Source organism: Bactrocera oleae, chromosome 6 (genome assembly GCF_042242935.1).
Source record: "Bactrocera oleae isolate idBacOlea1 chromosome 6, idBacOlea1, whole genome shotgun sequence".
Taxonomy (NCBI): Eukaryota; Metazoa; Arthropoda; class Insecta; order Diptera; family Tephritidae; genus Bactrocera; species Bactrocera oleae.
In genome coordinates this window covers 66494198-66520633 of record NC_091540.1, presented here as the reverse complement: position 1 = coordinate 66520633, position 26436 = coordinate 66494198, and the positions used below count along the sequence as shown (strand labels likewise).

General features: G+C 32.8%; 4 protein-coding genes and 1 long non-coding RNA gene across 25 annotated transcripts in view; 1 reads left to right on the top strand and 4 right to left on the bottom strand.

Moving 5' to 3' along the window:
- JIL-1 (JIL-1 kinase) overlaps positions 1 to 10927 on the bottom strand; it is a 42464-nt gene extending 31537 nt beyond the window's left edge. Inside the window, exons 1-3 of one of the 5 annotated variants that reach the window (XM_036364254.2) lie at positions 10651 to 10927; positions 9971 to 10195; positions 8058 to 9542 (exon numbers count right to left, since the gene is read on the bottom strand). In XM_036364254.2, the coding sequence (XP_036220147.2) occupies positions 8058 to 9018 (961 nt within the window). In that variant the 5' untranslated portion in view covers positions 9019 to 9542; positions 9971 to 10195; positions 10651 to 10927. Of the gene's footprint in view, positions 1 to 8057; positions 9543 to 9970 lie in introns of all 5 variants that reach the window. The other 4 variants (XM_036364253.2, XM_014247540.3, XM_014247539.3 and 1 more) reach the window with 4 other exon arrangements.
- A 450-nt stretch (positions 10928 to 11377) lies between these two features.
- Iyd (Iodotyrosine deiodinase) lies at positions 11378 to 12580 on the bottom strand. The gene is made up of 2 exons (XM_014247543.3): positions 12267 to 12580; positions 11378 to 12201 (listed from the first exon to the last, which is right to left on the bottom strand). Exons 1-2 carry the CDS (start codon positions 12451 to 12453, stop codon positions 11459 to 11461), a joined length of 930 nt encoding a protein of 309 aa, XP_014103018.2. The 5' UTR covers positions 12454 to 12580; the 3' UTR covers positions 11378 to 11458.
- Positions 12581 to 12663: 83 nt separating this feature from the next.
- Positions 12664 to 13972, bottom strand: LOC106627433 (uncharacterized). The gene is made up of 2 exons (XM_014247544.3): positions 13390 to 13972; positions 12664 to 13331 (listed from the first exon to the last, which is right to left on the bottom strand). The coding sequence occupies exons 1-2, from the start codon at positions 13777 to 13779 to the stop codon at positions 13101 to 13103; spliced, it is 621 nt and encodes a 206-aa protein (XP_014103019.2). The 5' UTR covers positions 13780 to 13972; the 3' UTR covers positions 12664 to 13100.
- Positions 13973 to 14578: 606 nt separating this feature from the next.
- On the top strand, positions 14579 to 17545 carry LOC106627436 (uncharacterized). 17 transcript variants are annotated; one of them, XR_004976795.2, is made up of 4 exons: positions 15217 to 15351; positions 15580 to 15956; positions 16065 to 16576; positions 17263 to 17545. It is a non-coding gene; the product is annotated as an uncharacterized lncRNA (long non-coding RNA). The 17 variants fall into 17 exon arrangements; XR_004976787.2 differs by having other exon boundaries at positions 15580 to 15979; XR_004976788.2 differs by having other exon boundaries at positions 15219 to 15320; positions 15580 to 15979.
- Irbp18 (Inverted repeat binding protein 18 kDa) lies at positions 16570 to 17344 on the bottom strand. The gene is made up of 2 exons (XM_014247545.3): positions 17180 to 17344; positions 16570 to 17110 (listed from the first exon to the last, which is right to left on the bottom strand). The coding sequence occupies exons 1-2, from the start codon at positions 17279 to 17281 to the stop codon at positions 16871 to 16873; spliced, it is 342 nt and encodes a 113-aa protein (XP_014103020.1). The 5' UTR covers positions 17282 to 17344; the 3' UTR covers positions 16570 to 16870.
- Positions 17546 to 26436: the final 8891 nt, after the last annotated feature.

The window sequence follows — 26436 nt, the reverse complement described above, 5'->3', positions numbered from 1 at the left end:
TTCTCATTTAAATTGCCAATTATTCACACTTTTTGAGACAAAAAAAAAAAACATTATTAATCAAATTCATTTGCGGTGGCCTTGTCGAAGTTCATGCACTCATTCACTTGCACGTTTGACTCTCTTACTCTTGACACACTCGCATATTTGGACGCTCTCGACGTGTCATTGATACCGAATCATTTAAATATTATTTTTTTGTGGCTCATCCACACGGGTAAATTCTAAATTCGTACATAAATATGTACGTATGTGTGTACTAATGTGTGTGGGTATGTACATACATATATAATATATTAAATATTCAAATATAGTCAATGAATCAGTTTTTATCGGGTAATGTCTTAATTTAATGTATTGTGGTAATCATCAAAACAATATTGTTTAATGAAGTTCTATGTTTTTCAAAGAAATATTTAAGAAGAAATAAAATTCCACAACTAAAATATTATTCATACAAATTCACATGCTGTAGAACGAGAGAAATTTCAGAAAAATTTGATAATAGAATAAGACCACGCCCTCTTTTCTTGTCTATAATTTGAAATAAAGAACACACAAATGCGTATAATAATTTAACAAACACATTTATGTTAACATTAATTTATTTCACATAGAATTTATTTATTTTTGATTTCTTATCGTTCTGCTCTCTGGCTAGACTTGATAGAAATCTTAATGATGAATTATTAATGTATTTCTCTTTATCAAGTCCCAAGCATCGGGAAACTGGAAAACGAAGACACACTTTGAATATCTGATTTGTAAACTGAGCAATAAAAAATATATATATAAAAAATATATGTACATATATTATCTCAGTCTGATTTAAAGTGCATAAACTTCTGTTAACGACTCTCAACAGTTTTATATCTTACTTAAATCGGACACTGTTTTACAATAACAAAAACTTCAATGTGATTGTAAATGTAATACATCAGCTATCACTTGGAAAAGTACCAGTTTGAGGAAATTAACATTATATTATATTTTAGAATTGATAATGAATAACAAATAACTCTACAATTAACAACAACAACAAAAAATTTGCATTAAAAACAAATTTGGTAATACACAACTTAACTACTTGATAAAAATGCGTTATCTCAGAGGCAAGGAACGTCTTATCAGCTTGCTATTTCAAGGTTCCCAAAAAAGAAAAGGAAAACAACAACAAAACACTTACTTAATGCAATCTATTATGCCATTTTTACTACCGGTCGCGAGCAGCTAAGTATTAACACCATTGGTTGAATATTTTCTAAACTAAAAATATTTGTACTCCAACTATACATATGTAAATATGTGTATATGTACGTGCATAAACCATATGCACATGTATGCCAATATTTATCTACAAAGTTTCCACATAAAATACAAAGAGTTGGATTGATAAGAGCAGCAGCACGCATATATATTTATATATGTATGTATACAGAAACGTTTGTATATATGTATGTATTTGTATGCTAATGTAATGCTACTGTAGAAACAGTACAACTGGTAAACAAAAACACCGAAATGGCTAAAAATAGATGGAAATAAAAGCGGAATGCTAAAATAAATTGAATCAAGGTATGTTTTGTATATAAACGTTTATACATACATATGTATGTGTGTATGTATAAAAAGATGCATTTGAAGCTTCTAATGCAAGCACTTGTTTTTATAAACTTACCATATGTACATATGTATATAGGTACTTATCGAAGAGTGTGGAGAAACAGATGCATAAGTGTGCTTAAAATATCTTAAGATTAACAAAATAAATGAGCAGACACTGGCTATAAAATGATTGAACCAACCAACCAACCATCTGAACCAAAAAAATAAATAAACAAGAAAATCTGTTAACTCCGGCTGCACCGTACCCTTAATAGGTGCATTTTTACTAGTATAAAAATATTTTTATCTTGATTTTTGATTATTCAGATTGTATGGCAGCTATATATACTTATACAAATAAGTAGTTTCTTGGAGAGAAAAAATTTCATATTGATATATCAAAAACTGTATGTCTGTCATCTCTGTTAATGATGAACACGATGAACATCGAAAAAGTTAAAGAAACAGTTCTTGAAAATCGTTATGTTGGTATCAGAGAGATAGCAGAAGATGACAACAACACTTTTGGATCGACTTTTGATTATTATTTGTAGTTTGAAGCGTGTCACTGCTAGACTCGACGCCAAGTAGAGGTCGTAAGAGATGCTTGACAACATATCTGCGGACCCTACATTCCTCAAACGTATTATTACTGGTGACAAAACGTGGATTTATAAAATGACATCGGAATTGCACAGCAATCTAGCGAATGGGGCACCAAAAATGAGCCGATACCGAAAAAAAGTACTGAAAGCAATGAAGGGCACCCCATCGGAATAATTAGCATACTTGTACTGGCTTAAGCGCTTATTTTGAAAGCGATAATATTATTTTTATTAAAATATGTAAAATGTAATTTTTTTATCAGTCCGGGTCAATTTTGATATAAGTTGAAACAAGATATGGAAAGCGAATATACCAACGCTAGATATATAGTACGGAATTCAGTGTATTCATAATATAGTATCTAAGAAAATGAACGGACCATTGACATTAACATACACTCAAAACCTTTACAAGATATGAACAGTTGAAATGAGTGCATGTTTGGAAAAGCAAAATGTCACTGGGTATTCGATGGAAATTTCAAGGCATTTTTTATGAGAGGTAAAATAATATATGTATATATTTCATATGCATTATTATCACTGTTTTATTTTTAAAAAAATTTTAAAATTCCGAGCAAAAGCAAAAGAGATTAAGGTAATATCAATCTCTAAATGAACATCTTGAGATTTTTCAGCCATACCTCATACGTTTCTAAATAGATATTTTCGAAATAGTACTGTTGCGAAGCAATTATTTTTTGTGCAAGTGGTTGAAAATAATTGTGTACGGGAATTTTCAATGCACTTCACTTTGTATTTACATACATACGTATGTATGTACGAGTATGTGTATTCACTAAATTTTCGTCTTTTGAAGTGACGAAATCTATTTTAGAAATATGAATGACGAAAATAGGAGAGCACAATATAAATATATATATATACATATGTGCATCTATATAAGTATACCAAACACACATATATACGCATGCTCGTATAAAGAGAGAAAAGGGTTGACAAATGAGGTGCGTTAAAGAGTTGTTCAGAGCTGGTCTAATTTGGTTGCAGCTTGTTATGCGGGTATTTTCGTTTGAATACATTAGGCTAGAAAATAAAAATTTATATATGTATAGGATATCCTTTAGAAATACACACATACAAGAGTTCATATTAATTTTCGTATAACTTAGAATATTTGTATATAGGTACTTATATAATACATAAGTGCTTACATAAAGTATATGTATATCTTAACTCATTTATATAAAAATGCAAAATATGTAAATAGGTATGTATTTATTTATTTGCACTCTTCATCATACCCTGCACAGGGTACGCGAAGTAGTCGCTCAGTTTTTGAGATAACAAACTGAATTTTTGCACACATTCTTTTCTCACCAAGAAGCTGCTGACTTGACTTTTCCCAGAAATTGTTCAGATCGGTGCACTAGCTGCCATGTAAACTGACCGAACAAAATCAAAATAAAGATATAATATTTGTATACCCATTTATGTTGTAAAAAATGCACCTGTGAAGGGTATTATAGCTTCGATGCAGACGAAGTTAACGTTTTTTCTTGTTTTACTTTCAACATGCGTTGAAAAATCACCAAAAATTAAAAAAAAAGCATTAATTTATGCATATATAAGCACATGTTTGTATAATTTTAGATAAAAAAAAGAGAAAGTTGCATTAAAACACCTTTAAAAACAAAATATTATTCTACGCACACATAGCACATACAAGTATGTATATATGAATATCTTTCATTCAAAACAGTGAAAATATTAGTTTGGTTGCTTTAAATATAAAATAGGTCACGACACGAATTGGACGCGGTAACTTGTTCCAAATACGATAGTATATATGTATGTATGTACATGCATAGACAATTTTGTGTACAAATTGCTATATGGTTTATACTTCCGAGTACATAGTATATAGGTACGTGTATACTCGAACGTGAGCACATGAATAACAGAAATAGTACTCGTGCACACAATGTAGATAAATTGTTATGTACGTATATGTGTATGTACGTCGATCGGTGGGTGTGTGGGGAAATTAGGTTAAGCGCGTGGCATCGGCTAGAGTTGGAATCAAATAGTAAATATGAAAAAAAATACCACGGAATATGCAAAAAATAATATTTGTATTGGCTGGCTGGTTTGCTGGCAGGTGTGGCATTTGTGTGTGACGTCTACTGTTGCAGGCGATGACGTATTCATTATCTTGATATTACGACACACTTATCCTATGACGCGCCTTACCATGTAGTACACACACAATGGCTGCTCATATTAATTGGAAGTGCGAATAGTATTTTTGTGAGTATACATTTATGCGTCAACAGTGTGAATCATAATATTTAGCTAAAAATGCATGTTTGTGTATGAAATTATGTATAGACAAATATGTTCGGTTGTCAAGAGGAATTTTTTTCGTAATTTTTGGGTGTTGCTTAAGCTTAAGAGTTGCGGATTAGCACGAGCGAAAACAGCTGGGTTTTTTGTGCTTTTCTAAGCATGACTGATTTGCTACAAAAAATTATATATGTATACTTACATACATACGTAATATATAAATATAAATTTTGTTTTATTTAAGAGGTTATATCCACTTGAAACACAGAAAAAAAAATAACAAAAAAAAAATAATGTGCATTTACAGAATTAAAAATATCTTAATAATCCGCGATTCAATGAAACATTTTAAATTCCCTTGATCTCGTAGCCGATCTCAAATCTCAGGAAAAGTCTTGATATTTCGACGATAAAAGCTGTTTGGTAAGGTTTAATTTTTTAGAACCTCCGAAAAAAGGTGTCTGGCGATGACGAAGACTTTTCTGCTTAAATATTTCTCAAATCCAAAAATAACAAAAATTATATATATATATATATAGATGAATGGTAATGATCGAAGAATAAGTCAAAATTTTGATTTTTGACAAAATGCCTCGAATTCTCGAAAAAAGTAGTTTTTTTTAGAAAAAAATTATACTTTATTACCTGTGGTTGTGTGAAAATTTCAGTTCGGTTTCGGAGAAATTTTTCACGCTAACACTGAAAACGATGTTTCGATAAAAACGAACGGTTTAACGTTTTGGAAGCCCATTAAACTTAACTAAAAAATTTTACCAATTTTTTTCATATCTCCGAAACTAATTGCCGGAGCAACTTCAAATTTTCGAAGAATATTCTCAAATACATGTGCATTCGATATACGTACATATGTATAGGCAAAAAAATACTCGATTTTTTGAAATTTACAAATTTCAATAACCCCTTAAATTAGAATTACAATACATTGTCACATTAGAATTTTGAAAATAAATAATTATCCTCTAGAAAATGTACATTCGATACAAGTATATAGGCAAAAATATATTATATTTTTCGAAATTTACAAATGTAACTAGCACGTAGATTAGAAGCGCAGAATTTAAAAATTTTCACATTTGAATTTTGCTACAGAAGATTCGAAAATACATTTCTAGGGGATGATAACTGGAAGGCATAACAGAAGTAACACAACACAACGGATTTTATCTGTAAAAAGAGCTGTTATTTCGACGTTTTAACCCTGTTTGAACCGGTAAATATTAGTAATATTACATTTCTAGAAGTACTGAACCAATCCACATAATAAAAGTATGCTATAGAATTATTGAAAAGGAAAGTTATATGACATAATGTTCGGCGAAATCACTTTTATTCATTATCACTATACTATAACATAATGAAAGCTGAAAGCCAGCCTATTGACTAATTATACATGTATGTATGCATTGGCAAAAACATGAGCATTACATATGTAGATAATGTAACACATTACTACACTCACTCGTATGTATTATTTAAGTGCCCCCCCCCTTGAAATATGTTTTGTGAAACGACATTGGCATACTCGTGCAACTAACATCTGAACTGCAATGCAAAAATTGTATTAAATATGTCAAGGTTACAGGCATGTGCTCCACTTTTGCAACGCTTAGCATATACATACATAAATGCCGACAACAACACCGCCCACCTACATAAAAGTGAACAATAGCCAAAAGCCGTCAACATGAAAACAAGCAATACACTGCAAACCTGCTATATACTTTTTAATGCAACTAGATAGCATTAAATGCTACTTCTACTAACGACAACAAAGACTATGTACTGTATATATACAGATATATAAACATATGTTGATCATAGTTAGCACATAAGAGTGCATACATACATATGTATGTAAATATATAACTTACGAGACATTCAAAAGTATGTAGATACACAGATACAGACAAAACCAAAATTTCTTAGAAAATTCTCAATTCTACATTAAAAAAAATTTCGGCAATCGTCAACGCGTTCGAAATAAGTTACATTTTTATTGTCAGTTTTAGGGATTTTAATCAGGTGATTAATGTGAATAAAGTTAAATAGCTCGTAGAGCGTATCGAAAGAGTCTTAATTGGTACTGTATACGAATTTCTATAATAATGTATTGTATTTGAGTTAGCTTTCCAGCAGGGGTATATTTGAACATAAATATGTACATATGAAAGTATTTTCCCAATGTCAATACACACACATGCATCGATAAGCAATCTTTTAGAATGCTCCACAAACTTAAGCGTGTAACGTCTTATACGTTCAGAAGTATTTACGGATATAAGTACATAAATAACTACGTAAATACATACATATATATATACGTAGAAATATCGCACGTGACATTGGTTGTTGAAACATGCTAAAGAGAAAATGACATGAAACACGAAAACAAAAAATTTCAGAAAAAACAAAAGAAATTATTATTATCGGCCAGAAAAGTTAGTTTTGAACCATCTAGTAATTGTGCTGATTAAGTGAAATTATTAGTATAGATGAGAATTTTAACTGAAGATTTGGAAAAAAGAAAGGTCTATGCGAGTTTTACTTCACATGAATTAAATAAAAGCCAAAAACCTTAACGAGTTCTTCATACTCTCATCAACCACCCTCCATATTCGCCTGATCTAGCTATCACCATATGACTATCTATCACCAAAACTGAAAACCAACATGATATCCCCCCAAGACATTCAAACAGCCATAACCGAGATGCGGAAGAATATAAATGATATAAAAAATGCTAAGCATGCGCTGGTTGATCGTTCCAAACGTTGCATTGCATCTAGTGGAACCCATTTTGAATAAATAATAGCTTTTAAATATAATATAATGTGCATTTTATACTATATATCTAAAAGGTTCGGTTATTTTTAGGACACACATTGTAGTTTGTTATTTGGGCATATTAAACAACCAAATAGTTACAACAACAACAACCAAATCTTAAAATCGGCATTAGTTTGTTTCGGAAATTATTTTGATTGTTTTTGCTTTGTAAAGCCCAGAACTTCAAAACTTCCCATAATTGGTATTACCAAAAAGTCACTTTTTAAGATAATGTAAATCAAATTTATTACTCCAAATAAATTTTGCGCGAGTATATATATATACTACGCGAATATATACAAATATCGGTATATAAGTTGTTTCTTCTTATTTGCTGCATTGTCGTTTTTAATTGCCACATAGACGTGATGACATTAAAATCGCCTTGTGCCACTTAAAAACGCCAGCTACGCGATGCTGACGGCCTATGCGCTTAATTCGCAGAAAATCAAGTGCAAAATTACACCGAAATGGAAGAAAATTCGAACAAATATGTACATTAATATCAGGTTTTTATGAAACGGGACGCACTAAATATTGCTTAATTTGTATGTATGTATAGAAAAAGCTTAGTTTTTTGCAACATATTCAAATTTAATATAACAATGGTATATATTATTGGTGGTAGATATCTACCCTTTACTCCATATCGAATTTGATATTTAGATGATAAACTAAGTAAATTGTACTTACATTTAGTATGGACTTGTGTAACTTCTTCAATTTCACGTTGCATACGTTCTAATTCCGCATTGTTGTTACCGTTAGCGAGTTCGGCTTTGCGGTTGCTTTCCCTATTTTTACTTGACACCTGACCACTGCTACTTGCACCGTTGACGCTCATTTGCTGTTGTTGTTGTTGCTGCTGCTGCTGTTGATGGTGTTGTTGTTCATGTTTGTATTTGTTCTGAAGGTGTTGTTGTTGTGAATGGGAGGCAGCCAATTGACTATTACTGTTACTGCTACTACTGCCGCTAACAATAAGTGTTGGCATTCCACTACTGGCGCCCCCGCCATTAGCTTTTCGATTAGCCTTGTCATCATTATCGCTATCACTGCTGTCAGGCACTTCGATAGTCTCTGCCACTGGTAATGCATTCATCTTTGCAGTAAGTTGCACATAGTAAGTATTTTTATTATTATTAATATTATTGTTATTATTGTTGCTAGCCGTTGTCTTTTTATTTGACGTCGAGCTACTGACTTGTTGATGTTGCGATTGTTGTTGTTGTTGTTGAGGCATTTGTGGTTGTGCATAACGTTTGCTCCCATTGTTATTGTTATTGATGTAATATTGGTTGCGTTGATCTTGCTTGTTATTAGTTGTAATTGCACCCTGTCTTGTGTACTTGCTTTGGGTATGTACAGCCATATGAGCGCCAGCTGGCAGCGTTGTGGAATTCGCAGTACCCGTGTTTACTTTCTGACGCTTGCTTCGTCCACCATTCATGTGCTGCTCGGTAGAAGATTGGCGGGTACGTTTTCCACCACCACCACCACTAGTGAAATGTGTATCATCCGTACTCTGTTCATAGAAACCGCTTTCGTGCTCAGCCTGTCGTCGAGTGCTCATCTTTTTAACAGTGGCACTAGCGGTTAAGTTCAGAGCTTTGGTACTGCTACCGCCCGTGTTGTTGGTATAATAACGACTCATTGTGCCAAACACCTTGTAAAATATGCGGTTGTAATGTGTTTGTTTACTTGTATATTGGAAAGAACTTCAGTTTTTAAGTTTTATGTAAATTGTTTTGAATTTATGGTTTAAAAAGTTTTTATGAATTTAATTTTTTCAATTGTGACATTTATTCGTGTTCAACTTTTTGACAATCGATGGTTATTTTCCGAATGGCAAGCTAGTCGCACTAAAATATATGTATATACATAATATCTTCCTCGATTGCTTTACTTCACGAGGAACTTTTAAATGTTGGGAAAATAAAGAGAATCATGTTTCAGTTTTCGATGGAAAAAAGATTTTTTGGTAATTTTCAAAAGAAGCAAAAAATACGGTGGGAGGGGTATTTCGCTAGAGCGTTGAAATGTTTGTAATAGTTGCGGTCAACTTGACCTGCACTTTTGCGAGGCTAATACTGCATTAGCTGCCACAGATTTTATAAAAGTATTTGTTGTTGTTAAAACTTTTGCAGTTGTGCCCATTTTTTCAAAACTTCGTGTAATCTGTAAAGAAAAATTATTCACAATTTAAATAAAGTATACGATTGTTCATCATATTTATTTAACAACATTTAATTTATTCAACTGAATACTGTTTGATATTGTCATATTAAATAAATATTACGGCGTTCTAAATTTCAATAATTTTGTCAAATATATAAATCTTTGCTAACTTATAATATGTTTGCTGCTTGAAATTTCGATTAATCTGTTTAAATGCCATGCAAAAAGGTAATCAGAGAGAGAAGTTTGTTTCCAATTGGGGAAGACGTGTCACTTTCTTGACATTACAAGCTCTCTCCGCTACTTCTTTCGACCTTTTATCAACACAAAACACACATTCAAACACATATACATAGATATATATATGTAAGCACAACTGACAACTCCACCCACAGTGTGATTATCCAGCTGCTGTTATTAAAACTCACCTTTAATTATTTGGCTAGTTAATCCATGCATTGATAAGTATTTTCACACATTTATATGTTTAAAAGGAGTAGTTATAACTTTTTAGCATTAATAATTCATTTATTAAATTATGTAGTTACTCGCAATATCAATATTTAGAATATCGTAGAGATACTTGCTTTTTTTTGGCGCTTCTTATGATTTAACTTTAAATTTCGAGCACCGATTTTTCACAAAACTGAATTCTATAAAATATAAATATTCATTTTCACAATAAGTACATCTATTTTTATTATCTCAATAACTTTAATTTATAGCTACACGCGCCTATTTTTCGCTTTGTCGCTTTCGTCAGATGGCAGCCGTTTGTAAACGAATTCACCACCTTACCACACACAAAGAAATTAACACCACGCCATTCCAACACATATGCAATATTTTCAAAGCATGGAAGAGTTGTCAAAATGGTGATGACAGCGCAAAAGAGAATTTAAAAAAATAGCAAAAAAAAATAATTAAAAAACGAAATTTTCACTTTATATATTTTTCACTTTAAAACTGCACTTCAGTTTAGCATTAAACAGCCTAAGATTTTTTACTTCTTAAACTTTAAGTATTTTTATTTTATTTTACTAACATTTAATCCCTTCAAGGAATTTTAAAGCTTTAATTTTACCCAAGCCTTCTTTTATTTTCTTACACTCACTTGCATTATCTATGCACCAAATAAGATTTCACCGAACCCGAATTCCGACCTTTGCTCAGCAACAAATATGGCAAACCATGTTTACGCATCCACGATTCATCTTTTTCGTTACACGATATTAAATTGATCTATTTGTTAAGAAATTTTCACGATTTTCTTTAAAATATACACTACGAAGATGTACGAACTAGACGACGTGACATCCACTCCGACACACTGCGTAGTTATTTTTAAAATGCCTAATGTCTTTTCACCTTACATACTTCTTCGTTGCACACCAACTTCGAATGTCAGCCGAGCCACTGTCAACACATATTCTCTTTCGATGACGTTTATCATTTCATTCTTTATTTTGCTTCCGGTTAAAAACGTGATCAGCTGATTTTGACAATGAAAAACTACAGTAGGCCCCAAAATAGTTTTATATAATGTTACAAATTTATTAACGTACACTTTTACTAATATATAATATAAAAAAACTAAATAATAATCCCATTATTTTTAATATAGAATGTTTTACAGGGACCAAATGCTTCTAAAGTCATTTTAGTTATCTTATTAACGTTAAATCCGCACTTATTTTATTTTTCTGTCGCCATGTGCATTAATTTTTCTTAACATAAATATAATACTTAGTATTAAAGTAAAGAAAGTAATAGCCAAAGTAACAAACATGGTTTGTGCACATTTCAAAGTTAAAATAATTTTGTTAAATTAAACCTTTCATTTACCTATTATTTATTTTTTTATTCAATAATACCACATGTACATATACATATATGAATATGGATAGGTAAATGTGTCAGTATAGATGCATTATTTCTTCCAGAGTTTTTCGTTTCAAATCCGGCACAACACAGTCATCGGCGGCATAGCCTACAGGTAATAGCAAGAGCAGCTTTTCGTTTTCCGGTCTATCGAGTAGCATACGCAGGGCAAGCCCACAATTCAAGGGAGTAGTAACCAATGAATTCAAACCAGCCGCCTGTAATGCACATAGTAAAATCCCTGTGGCTATTGCTACCGATATCTCATTGTAGTAATGTTGTTTGCGCTCGCCATTTGATAGATAACCATATATTTGCTTGAAAACCAAAATTAAGTAAGGTGCATCCGTAAGATAAGGTTTGATGTGATTTGTACGTAATGGTGTCAAATCAGCCGTCCACTGCCGATGCATACGTTGGACATAATTTATTTCCTCTTCTGTTTCGATTATCGCACGAATACGTTGTTTTATATCCGGATCACTAATCACACAGAATGTCCATGGTTCAGTGTGTGCACCGCTCGGAGCTGTGCCAGCAGCACGTATACATCCCTCGATCAATTCAAGTGGCGGAATTCGTGTAGCGCTATAAGAGCGTACACTTCGACGATTGTCAGTTAATTCATAAAATTGTTTTGTACCACCAGGAAGAGTCACTGTTGCCCCAACAAATGGCACATGATTATCTACTTTTAATGCTGGCACATACCTGTTGTTAGGATTAGTGTCATCATGTGCCTGTTTATTCTCTTTGATCTCTTTGCTATTAAAGTTAACTGAAGATTTCAAATAAATTTTTATAAGCAATTTTTTTTTAATATTATTATCACAACATACTTACCACCCACATATTCTTCGCCGTCCAACAATGTTTTCCTATGTTTACTAAATTTAAATATTTTCCTATACCTTTGTAATTTACTTACATGGCGCACAAAATTTACAAAAGCTATTACCAGGAGCGCAGTCAAGGCAAATTTCCAATTTTTTACCAACCACGAATTTAAAAACAACAAACTTATTTCCATTATTCTAATGAGAACGCGATCTCTGCTGTGCACTTCTACAATTAATTTTGATATCTATTTTAATTTGTTAATATCAGCTGAACTACAAAAGATTTTCAAAGTCAACACAATCTTTTTGCAAGTAGATTACTTGTTGACCTAAATATTAATGTGGTGTAGAGGCATACATAGTTACATATATAGCAAATCATACATATACGTCTGGGGGAATTTTGATAAGATTATTATATTTATTATTATTAAAACGACTTAAAAATCATTACAAGATTATCTGCATACATTAAAAGTCAAACATTAAGGAGAGAAAAATGAAAACTTATGTATGCACATATATACTGTATATATACATATATGCACGCGTTCAATTTCTGCCAGTTGTATTGAAAAATTAATTACAAATTTTACTTATTCGTATACTCATTTCGCTTTTTAGTAAACTAACATATGTGTAAATTATTGTATATATATTCAAAATCATACAACTCAAAAATAATATACTTAATTTTATGTTTATAAACATTTACATAATTATTTTGCTTAAATTATTAACTAATTAATACTAACATTATTATGATTATTATTACTTTACTTTATATGTAACATCTGACATCTAATCTAACATCTGTCTGACTTACTCATACTTAAAATCAACCATTAATAAGCTTTTTTTTGTGAACTTCACGTAGGACATCCAAAATTTTCCATTTAGCTTCAAAGAATATTTCATCTGAGACATCTTGAAGATCAATTTTTACCATTTCACATAGACTATCCAATTGTTTCGTGTACATCAGCGTTCGCTTAGGTGTACTCTGATTTTCAGTTGCATTGTCTGCATTGGTATCGTTGTTGCAAAGTGATGGTTGATGTGAGGAAGCCTATAATAAACGAAAAAATATTAGTAAAGTCTAATCTTTAAAAATAAAAATTATTTACCTCTTGAATTTGTGGATCACCAGGTGTAAAAATAGAAAAAAACTCCTGGCACTCTTTTACATCCTCTTCAAGATCGCTATCATTCGTCACATCGACATTATTACTAATGGCTGTTCCTTTAAGATGCGATATGTAGCACTTATGACGGTTCAAATTCGACGTCTGGTTGCCATTAAATTTGTATAGGCGCAAACATTTGCGACAACATACAAAACCATCTAAAATGGTGCCATCTCCTTTTTTGATCTGAGCGTAAACGCTCCAGATTTCGCTTTTACCTTTACGTTTCTGAGACAGTTCGTAAACACCATCCTTAATTTTCTGCAAAACACTCTCTCGATAATTCATTGAATTGCGTATATTGCTAGCAGCGTTATAAGATATACACATATTTTATAAATAAACTAAGATCAAAATCTAACTCAAGTTATTTACAACTTAGTTATTGGCATAATATTTTATCACCGTTTAATATTTCATTTTTAAACTTCAATTCAATTACAGAATACAATTGCAATACAAGTACTTGATCTGGTACTACTCGCGTATCATTTGTTATGTTTATGTCTCGTACTCAACAATAATGATTCATATCGGGCAAAATGAGTGTGATTTATCGATAAATTTTACATGACACAATATTACTTTTATTTAAAATAGATGTCCCAAGTTGCAATAATCTCGTTTTACAAGCAAAGTCCTTCAAAAAAATTCCAAAGCAAATCTAAGCATTGTTCAAGAGGTTTTGGAAACCTTAAAATATCATATCATAATTAAAGTTTGTATTTGTCATGAAAGAACAGTCGATTAAAGCTCAGCGATGAGTGTTGCTAATCAATATCCGATACTTTTGGCTTAAATTATTAATTTAATTGGCAGTTATATTAAAAAGATCGTACAGCTAATGTGTGTTTTTAGATATCTGTATTATTTTTCGTCGATATATTGGAGGCATGTTCTACGGTTGTGGATGGATGCAGGAGGTTAGAGAAGGAGTGCAGACTGTCAAGTGTGACTTTCCCTGCCAAATTCACGGCAAACGTATTTACCCACTGGACGAAGGAGTACAGACTGGACCTCAACAATTCCGTCGACGACGTCAAAATTCCGACGATAAATAATCCTGAAAGCGGACAGTGTCTTTAAATCTGCTTTATGCAGGGAAAATGCAACTTATATATGAATATGTTTGTAAACAATCATTATAAGGTAAGTTGTGCAAACAGTGGCACCCGGAAATTGATTTTCTCAGTTAAACTGCTAACAAAAAAATTATGGTATAACATTTAAAAAAAAAATTTAATCATTTAAAATAGACCCGAAAATGTATATAATATACCATATATGCCTAAATATTCATCTATTGCAGTCAATGAACTAGTAATTCTTATTTATAAAATGCACTCCTTATACGTACATACATGTATGTATGTATGCTTATATGTACATATATATATAAGTATTGAAGTCAAAAGTATAGAACGGAAACTTTGCAAACTACTAACAAAGAATATAAAAAAAATTGGAGGGAAAGCGGTGTGGGTCGGGATTACTGTAGCATATCCTATTGTTTTCAACGCCGTTGTCAACGAGTACAAAAAGTCGTAATGGTTGTTGTTGTGGCTATTGACGTTGCCCGTGCTACTGTTTGTGCATTTATTAATTGAGAGACATATTTACATGTGTATACACATACACATGTACATATGTGGATGCATGCACAGTTGTTCATAGCATTGTATGTCACATTACATATTTGTAGTACATATACAACTACATACATATGTTTTGGCATAGACAAACGGTTGGTGATCCAATGAGTGCGTTCTTGTCGATTTTTCTTCTCCATTCTTTTCAGTGTATGGTAGGAAGAAACACAGTTCATTTCTAGTCTCAACAGGAATTATATTGAAGAAAAAGTCGTGTAAATGGTGATATATAAAAATAAATCGCTAATTCAAGGTTTTTATAGCTAAATTCAATGTCAAGTGTGCAACCAAATCTTTGCAATATGCCCACAAACGTTTGTGTGTATCTTTGCATCAGCTAAACTTATAATTGTTTGTACTGTGGATGGTATTATTTCCTAGGCCTACGTATCGACCGGATATGGAAAGTGTAAACCTAGATAGTTTGAATAACTAAATTTGTAATGCCTTAATGTAGCAATAAATATTCTTTATTACATAGTTTGTTATAAAAGCAAGACATTAGCTAAAATATAAATCACATCAAAAAAAGTGCACTAATTTTGATCGGATAGAATTCTCTGCACCATAAAGTCAGTGTATAATTTTCAACTATAGTTAAAATAATCGTGTTCAAATATAATACTCATATGAAAAGTGTTTGAACTGTAATAACAAAATAATTATATTAGCACAATTAGTGGTCAGTTGATTCGACCAATTCATATTTATCCGATTAGCGGAAGCGGCATACCTACATATATAATGGTGCTAAAAACCTCAAATGTGCTACAAATAACTATCACCTTTTAAACGAATAAATACAGATATATGTATATACATACATATATACATATGTGAAAGCTGATCAAATCATTGGTAAATCACTTTACCATAACAATGTAGGCAAAAATTGTATTTCTAAGTCAAAAAATTTCAATTAAAAATGAAATATTTGTATTAATTAATTTATTTATATATTTATAGCTCATAGTTAACAGAGTCATTTGATATAATATGCATATGTTTGTTTAGGCGATATTCGCCCTTTATCAGATGCAACGTTCAACTCGGTAGAAAAATAGCCTAACCGCAAAACAATAAATGTATAAATCAATTGAGCACCGTAAGACGGCTGAATTGTTGATTTTTGTGTCGGAATATTGCTTTCATGTGCTTAGAAATATAAGAATATAACAATCAACAGAAAGCAAGAAAACGATATAAACGTGTGCTAAACGAATATACATAGTGCTAACGCTGCCAAAACATTGGATATCTTCTATTAATTCAGTATTATTATGCGCTCGTTACGTTAAACATGTGTGTGTTAAATTTTCGTTTCTTATCAATGGTATATCTATAATTGTCAGTGCGCACCGATAACACTTTGTGGCTGAAAATTACGACAACGTTGTATCGCTGACCAAATACCAGTATTTCAACCAACATGGACGAAGTATTTTCATTACATTTAGGAAAACTCGACATATTTGATGGTAAGTTTTATATATTTAATACATAAATTGTTTACATGTAGTGCTTATTAATATTTTTATAAACACATATATTTTAACAAATATTTATATAGTCATATAGTAGTACAAATACATTTTACATATAGAACATCTAGAAAAGTGTTAGATAAATTTAGCCAACTGATAACACATTGAAAGCGACTTTACACTCCAATCATATTAAGATGCATGTGAAAATAAATATCACGCCTAGCATATGAACAATTAACATGCTTTTTAATCTCCTCCGTGCTGTATTTTATGGTTTTTGTTCAGTCATGTGCCATCCATACTGTCATCCTCGTCGTCTGTAGGTTCATTAAGTATTTTTTGCAGAAACACTTCGTGTTCCTCTTTCTTTACATTGCCTAAAAGTAAGCTTTTAAGTGTTTCTACATGTTCTTTTACCTCTTTAATAGAGGCTTCCAACTTTATATTATCGTTTTTGAGTCGCTCTACATTGCGTTTACGTTCTGTTGCAGTCTCTTTAGATTTTTGTCGTGTTTTCTTCACCGCCTGTAATTTACACACTATTTAGCAAACATTTATTTTATATTGAAATTGTTATTTCTATTTAATAATTACATCGTTGTTTCTTTGTCTTTTTTCTCGGTATGCATCATCATCATGTTTGGACGCATCTGATGTGTTTCCACCGCCACCACTAGTCTTCTTCCTCGCTGGCATTTTATCTTTGGTTATACTATTTTCTATTTGAAATCGTTAAAAGCATTAACCAATATGGATAAAATTATAAATTTACAAGCGTATAAAAATTGTAAACACCAACGAAAATACGCAGCAAAACTTACAATTGTGAAATACCAGGATGAAAACGTCAAGCCAAAGAGGAATAGTGAAAATAAAGAAAACGTCAAAAAATTTACAGAGATGCATGGAGGAAGAATATTTGATTTCTTAGGAAATAAATATGTGAATTACAGTTTTTAATTGAATTTTGTTTTAATATGTTTACGGTGCTTACGGTGATAATCATTTAACAAATCTAATTAAATTTTAAAATAGATTTCTTTGTTTGTTTATTTTGTCCCAATTATCTCATTTTGATTAAAAAAAGAGACTGATGGGTACAAATTAAATTCGGATAATTCAGAAATGTGCTTACTAAAGTGTAGCTTTATGAGTATTCTAAGCAAAACAAACGAAATAAACATGGGTTGAATATAAAAAATAATGTTGCACTTGGCTCACATATATATAATATATAAAGGCAATATTTATTAAAAATATTTTCAGTTCAAATCATTGTAAGTTTAAATTTTAAATAAACGTAATAACAGCAGTTGATCATGATCGTGCAGCTTATGAAGTTTCTTCGTCGCTGAATGTGTTCAGTTCATTTAAACCATGCAAATATAATTCAATTTTTAATAATTGTATTGCCTTTTTTTCTTTTTCGATCAGTTCATTTAAATTGTTATTTTCATATTGCAACCTTTGTATATTAATTTTGCGTTGTTCCCGTTCATTAACTTTCTTTGATCTGAATTTCTTCACAGCCTATAATATATACAGAAAGAAAAGAAATTTATAGATATATTTTCCGATTATAGGTCATACCAAGAATGATACAAATAACGTAAAAATATCGAAACAGGCTCTCAGTAGTTTTACAACATATATATTTTCAATAGATTCATATCCGCTGAAGAGCAAAATTATCACGATAGTTGTATTATTCTTGGTTTTCATAATCCCGTCACTACTGTCGAAATGTGAATGGTTCACAATAAAGAGTGGTATTCATTTATTCAATTATCAGTAGATGAGTAGATACAAAAATTGTAAACCTAGCAATTACGAGCAAGTGGGTAGGACTGTGTCCGAAAACCTGTTTTCAAAAGGAAACTGTTGCTGCGGCAACTTGTAGTTTATAGGAGAGAGGGGAAAAGGGGTATCAGGATAAAATATGGCTAAAACAAATAATTTTATATGAAGTGGAATGTCAGAAAATTGCCCGACTCATGATGTTCGTCTGAAAATATAAGTTTCCAATAATGAGCAATAAGAGCACATGAATGCATATAAATATGTATAATTCTTAGAAAAAGTATTATATCGAAGTATTTTATGCGTTCGATTAAAATCTTTTACAAATAGTGAGTACCACTAAACAATCTAAGTTTGATCAAAGATTTCGTTATGTTATAATCAAGAATGATAGAAATTAGAGACCATCAGATGGGAAGTGGCCATTTTTAGAATTACTGATAATTTTATTGCTCTTTCCCGTTCTATCTTTTACGGCGTACATTGTCGTAATCGTTGAAATCTGTCATTTTTGATTATAATATAGAGAAAGGACCTTTCTGTTGATTGCAATTTTTCGTTGGGAAACTATTTCCTTCGAATTTGGCATTTTTGCAGAGTTTTTATTCAACACTTATTCTTAATTAAGCTAGCGGAGAACACGTACATGCAAATAGTATGCAATCTTCTTTCACAATATAACGAGTTAGATCTTGCTGACAATGCAATTTTCTAAAAATTATTTCCTTTTGACAGTCAATATGGCGGACATGGTTGCATTTCCCTTTTCATATACTTATTGAAAATGCTTTCTTAAATAATACCGACTTAATAATATTCTATAAATATATTGGGTTTGATTAAGATTTACAACCATGTGAGATTATTTATCCATTTTAAAAAAGAACAAATAAAGAAAATACCTAAAAAATAATATTCCGCTTCTTTGGTTTGATTTGATTTAAGCCGATGTGACTAATATACGATAGGTGGCGCCTTGTTATAAACTTTGATATCGCGCAAAAACTGGCTTGCTTTCAACAATTCAAATACTATTGTTCTTGTAACGGTTATTTGTAACAACAACAATTTTGTATACTTTAACCAGGATTTAAGTTTGCCACGAAGTTTGTAACACTTAAAGGGAAACGTAGAAGACTGCATAAAAAATATGTATGAATGATCAGCTGAGTCGATTTAACCATGTCCGTCTGTCTGTACATCTGCCTGTATATACGCGAAATAGTCGCCCAGTTTTTGAGATATCGATCTGCAAATTTGCACACATCCTTTCTCCCCCAGGAGCTGCTCAATTTTCGGAACCGCCGATATCGGACCACTGTAGCATATACCTATGTACATACATAGCTGCCATACAAACTGAACAATCAAAATCAAATTTTTGTATGTAAATATTTTCACAAAATTTGGCATGGATCATTGTCCGAAGCAATACCACAATCCTCCAATATATTTTTCAGCTTGGACCAGCTGTCATACAAACTAAACGATCAAAATAAAATTTTTGAATGTATTTTGGTAACTCTTAGTAAACTTCGACATTCAACATCGACATTCAATGGGAAGTATTGTAATAACCTCAATACATAAAGGTAATTCATGAGGATGAATTATTAGGCCCACAAAGAGATCAATTAAAAAATTGAGCCATGAATCCACCCGCACCCACATTTGCGGGAGTTAAAAATGTGGTCCTCATCAATATGATTATGGTCCCAGTAAATCAGGAGGACTATTCGGTTCAAAGTTATATTGTAGCGGTATATCTACAGAATAATGGTATAAAAGAGCATTAAAGTAGCTTTATTTGGATTTATATGAGGTCTAGTAATCCATTATTTTACCAATAGATGGCTTTGGTAATTTGGATTTTTCCTTGTCACAGTTGGACAATAGCAAAGAGAATATGCGATGTATCCAGGCGGCTGAAAATGTGACTCGCGTTTATGGTCCTGATGCTGTAGAGTCCGTTCCGGTAATTTTGATGTCAAAGTTGCAACGCACTCAGGACAAATGTCGAAAGTATCGATATCGTTGAGTATGATGCGTCATGTAAGCACTGTATCGATGGCTCAGGAGCTATATATTGGGCAAGTAACCGTTCAGATTACACTAGTTAACGCAAAAAAACCTTATGGACCCACAAAGTCGATCCATTTCTGAAGCGGATGGTCACTGATGACGATAAGTCCGTTAGTTACTACAACAACAAGCGAAAATAGTACATATTTGACCTAAACCAGATCGCATAGAAATGATATTTTGAGCTCTCGACTTCTGGCAGGCAATGTTGAGACCCCGAGAATTACGGTTATTGTAGAAATCTGTGGGTGGGAGGTTTATTAGGTTACAATTTAAATCAGCTGCGAGTGCTTTTTTTCTCCTTTTAAGGATTCCTTATTTTTATCCATCTAACGGATCGAACGAATATAAAATATTGAATTTATTAAGTCAATGCACTATCATTTGCGCACACTTAACGCGAGTAATTAAATCACGAAGGTGCACATATATACATATACACATATGTGTAGTGCTATTTGCACCTGCCAGGAAGAGGGTTGGTGAAATTACTACAATCGGCAGGTTCTAAAAGCAAAACAGGTGCACATCTGCAATTCCTTTGTGTTTATACGCATGTACACATGTTAGAATGGAAAAAGGGAGCTAAGCAAACCATCTTTGCGACCGGATGCGGCAGTAAATATTAATTATTTCCAGCTGGCAACCCCACATTCACCACTGGCCACTTTACACTATCTGCCAACCGCCAACCGCCAACCACCTATTTGCCTATTCGCTCCAGTGTGTGTGTGTAGAGGTTGGTAAGCCCAAAACTCGCTTTGTCCCAGCTAACTTTTCATAATCATTTGTCAATCCGGTCGTGATAGTGGCGCTGATCTCATTCACTGGCCGTCGATGATATTATCTTGGGTGACTTTGGAAAAATTCCACAAACACTGAACATCTTCTCACTGTTTGCTGAGATGTGTTGTTTTATTGTTTTAGTTGTTGTATGGGTTGGGTATAGTGTCCCCTCCCCACTTAAGTGCAAATTACGGTCTGACAGTTCCGCCAGGTGCGAGCAGTTATTTGTCTTCGATTTGCCTTGAAAATCTGGTTGTACTAAGCTGGTGCTCCCGGTGTTGCGTTGCCACCGTTGAGCACTTGTTATGGCCCCCGGATTTATTTTGTAATCATAAACTTAATTTTCATTGCCTCCCTTCGGTGATAAAATGCGAATGTGAATGCGCGCTTTTATTGGCTTAGCTGACCAACGAATGCGTCAACTTGATTTTACTAGCCCTCACTTGTTTCGACTTGTTCAACATATGATTGCAGACATACGAGTATATATAAAACCCTGCAAGAAAAATTTAGGTGTATGCAATATTGGGCCTAACTCCTACTCACATACTTTACTATAATATGGAAGGTCGGACTGTTCTGCAGGTTTTCAGAAAAATAAAGACTACTTCTATTCGGTAGTTCCCTATATATATATATATATATATTTTTTTTTTTTTTTTGATACCCCAAAAGTGGAGATTTATATAACTTTCACGATTTGAGAACGTGCTCGATATTTTTTTTTATATATTTGTGTAAAAATACATTGCCACTGTTGGTATTCATTCATCCAGCTTTCTACATTAACCCCTACCATCTGACTGGCATCAGATATGAATACATAAAATATTTTTGGCTATCCCTACAGGGATTTCTTTATTCTGAAGCTGCGCTAATTCACCGTCAATGTAGGCTTAAATATCCACATATGTGTCTACAAAGTCGTATTTACGCATTGAAGACAATCGAACACACAAATTTGTATGCAAGTCGGCTATTTACTTGCTTCCAACCAGTCTTGGAATTGTTGTTTGTCATGCCATTGCCGACACCACTTTAGCGCTGAGCACATCAAGTTATCATCATCACCATTTTCCGCCTCGAGTTTCAACTATTAATTACCTCTTTGCTTTGTAGAGTTGTTAATAAGCAAGTTTGTCGGTTATTTGCAATTTCTCAGATAGTTGAAGCAGATTACAGCTCTTTTTAGATGCGGCACGTTTTGTGGCAGCGAGAAGAAGCAACAGATTTTCTGACTTTTATTTAATGTAATTAACTTTTATTTCAGCATTAATACGAACATAACTACACACATCCATTTGTTTGCACGTATGTATGTGACACCTGTTCTTAGTTAGGATCTACACACATATACACAGAATGAGACGAATTTCTTTTGGTTACTTTCTCGAAAAAAATATACAAATTATATGAAAAATATGAATTCAAAATCATATTTTCATTCTTTTGAAGTTTTCCACTTTATTCCAGAATTCACTTATTGACACACGCGCCTCAAATTGCTGGTTGCACTCAAAATATTGACAGCAACAAAACGTTACATTTACACTTTTGTGGAGGCGACACCGGTAATGATCGCTTGGCGCCACCGAAATTGTGATAATGTGAAAACAAAAGGCAAATTTACTGTCATGCTTGGGGCAAGTGCTGCCCACTTTCGAGTAAATAACCGCTTTCAATGCATCGAGACACTGTTTTGCTTGCAACATTGCTGTTTGTTGCGCACGAGTGCGGAAATGTACAAGCGTATGCATAAACACATCGATCGGATTTGCATCTGCCATTCACATTTTGTTTGAAACCTGAAAGGTTATGTTGATGTACAAGTTGAATAATGTCATATGCTCAAAAATTACCCGGACTGCCAAAAAACCTACTTTATCTTTATTTCGCCTTTAAAATAGGCTCCTGAGCCAATATAAGCATGCCAACGCTTAATTTAATTTTCCATACTTCAGTTATAAGTCTCGGCTCACTTTTAGAGCTCCATTTAGTAGATTATTGGATAGTTTCGACGTCATATTCATAAACTCTTGTCTCATCAGCAGTATTAAGCGAGTGATGAATGTAGTGTCTCCAGCTACGTTGCCGAACATCTCTTTTGAAACCTTTACTCGACGTCGTTCTTGCAAGAAATTCAAGCCATGAGGTACGAGGGTAACATTGACGCCCAAAATATTAATAAAAATGTGTTGAGCCGATCCATAAATGAAGTTGTGATCCTCTGCTGTATCTCTGATGCCAACACTACGATTTTCAAACACTATTACTTTAGCTTTTTCGCTGTTATCGTCATTAACGGAGGTGGATGGAGGACTCGCATGAGGCAAGTTTTCGATGACTTCACGACCTTCACTGATTTCTTTGACCTACTCAAACGTTTGCGTTCGTGGTAAAGTAGGCTCTCCAAAACACTTCTACAACATTTTCAATGATTTCGTAACCGCGATACCATTGAAAACACAAAATTTCATTCAACCTCTTTGTTAATTTTTTTCCATAGTAAAAGCCAGACAAAGTTTCTGTTGTACTAAAAAAATCGGGAAAAGGTTTTATCGATTCGGTTTGCGTGTCAATTTTGATCAGATGATACATCTAAGTTTCCAAAATATTTCAATTCTCTCGTTTCTGGATTTTTCAGCCGCTAAGTGTCATTTCCGCCTTGGAACAATGGAATAATAGTCAAGTTACGCCATCTCTTGGCGAACCGCACTAAAATAGTTATAGACACAATAAATTATGCTGTTTTATTATATATATGCCTATATATAATGCTTAAGTAATCATTTCCATACGTTGATGATTTCATATGGTCTCTGCGTACAAAATAATATTTCATTCGAGAGTCATTACAATTTTCAAAAAAATTTAACACAAAATAATGCGGTTTGTGAAATGAGCAATAATTCTCTCAATAACATAATAATACTAAATTGCAATATTTTCTGGCCTTACTTTCACTCAACCAATCGCTTCCTTTGATTTTATTTTATATTTGAATCCTTGTCTTCAATTCGTGTGTGTTTCGAGGAAATTTAATAGTGATCAAAATTCAATAGCTGCGTGCTACTGTTGGAAATGATGTCGTTATTGTATTTGAACTGGACGACACGACAACTAATAAATAGCCCAATGGCCTCTTTGGATCAACTAAAACAGTAGCCGAAGCTAAATTACGGTATAACTGCAAATAAGTGTGTGTAGGAAATATAAAACTTGCAAGCTAACCGAAATCCAAATTGCACCTGCCACCGAAATTTTTAAATTTCTACCGTCAAGGCACAAGGCAAAAATGAAAGCATGTGTGCTGTCAATTTGCACTCGGTTGAGATCGTGCTAATTTGTTGTTTTTGTGTAAAAAAAAAAAAATCATTGCAATTTGATATTTTAAAAATTATTTGATGTCTCAATTTTCGGACAGCTGAGATGAAGCGTAAAGAAAGAAAGCTTTCGCCAAGTGTTCTATTTGGCTTCAGGTTACATGGGCAGCACTTATAACTTGCGCATGCCCCAAACTTATGTATATATTGTATATGAGGCATCTGCTTATGGATGAAGGCGGTTTCAATCCAATTAAATGCTTAGTGTTATTTAAAAATTTAAATTTAATTGACTACACATAAAGCGACGAATGAGCACAGATTAAAAACTCATTAGGAGCGACAAGTGATTAACAAACCCAAAAAAGGGTACAAATACATGCTTATACACATGCATACATAACGATATAAATGTGATGGCACTAAAATCAAGTTAAGGAGCTTTAAAATACCTCGAGGCCAAATTGCAGGTTTCACATTACGGCAGAGACACATGAAAAATTGCCAAAGGACCCCAGCATCGGATAATGTGTTATGGTGCATTGGCGGTTTGGCTGGGGTCCATCCAGTGGTTACTGATTGCAAATGCATGCCATCAAAGTGGAATTTAAATTTCTTTGTTTCGAATTTTCTTCTCATCTCAAATGAGCTCAATTTAACTTAATGATCCGCGTAAATGCTCTCGTTTAACACAAATTAAAGTACAGAGAAAATTAACAGAATCGGCTGAATAATAAATTTGTTATACTAGAAATTACACTGTGAGTTATACTCGTATAGTTTTTAGGTATTGAAAGTAAAATCAGAATAATATCTGATATTTACTTTGGTAAATTTTTTAAAATTTAGTTTTTTTTCGTATAACACGGCTTTAACCCGTAGTATTACTAAAACTCTAGGATGGTACAGATTTGTGGGACTGTGAGGAAATGTACTGCGGTTGTCATCAGCTCTTAAACTTTTTTGAGAATTGTTGTCTGACCAAATCGAACTTTTTAAGAAATATTAGCTGACAGATTTTGAGTTAAATTGAAGGCAAATGCGTTTAAATTCATTTATAGGTACAACTGTTGGAAGGTAGGAGTCTTGCGGTTTTAGTTGTGAAAATTGTATACACGAGGACAAATAACCCGATTTGACAGATATTGAGATTGAACCACATGCGTCGAGGTTGTTTATAGATAGATGTGTTGGGTAGGCTGTGAGACTCCCTGGGATTTAATAACTAGGCGGGCCAGTGATCAAAATATGTTAGTTGAGACAACATTGGTCCGTCTTGGTGAATGTTTTATATAGACAGATTTGTTCTTCGATTGTAGCGTTGCCAAATTTCGTGAAAATATCTTGTAGAATAAAAAAGATTTCCAAATCAGAATTTGATATTGATCGATCAGTTTGTATGGCGGCTATAGTGGTCCGATATCGCTTTTTGAGGAGAAAAGAATGTGAGCAAAATTTTTGATCAATATTTCAAAAAATGAGAGACTAGTTCGCATGTATACAGACAGACGTACAGACAAAGATGGCTAAACCGACTCAGCTCGACACTCTCTCAATCACTCTGATCATTTTTATATGGATATACTTTATAGGTTTTCCGATGATTTCTTTTAGGTGTTACAACACCTAACCTTCATGGCAAACTTAATATACCCTGCTCAAGGTATAATACAGACCATACCAATATTAGTTGGAGCATCAAGTGAACTACAAGCATCTGAGTAGCTGAACGATGAATACTATTCGTAATACATGGCGAACAAAAGATAGCTAGCAAAGCGTAAAAATAGATGTGATCATCTCGCGCATATCCGATAACAATAAGGTCTTCGTTGTCAAGGAAAATTGGCAAGAAGGCTA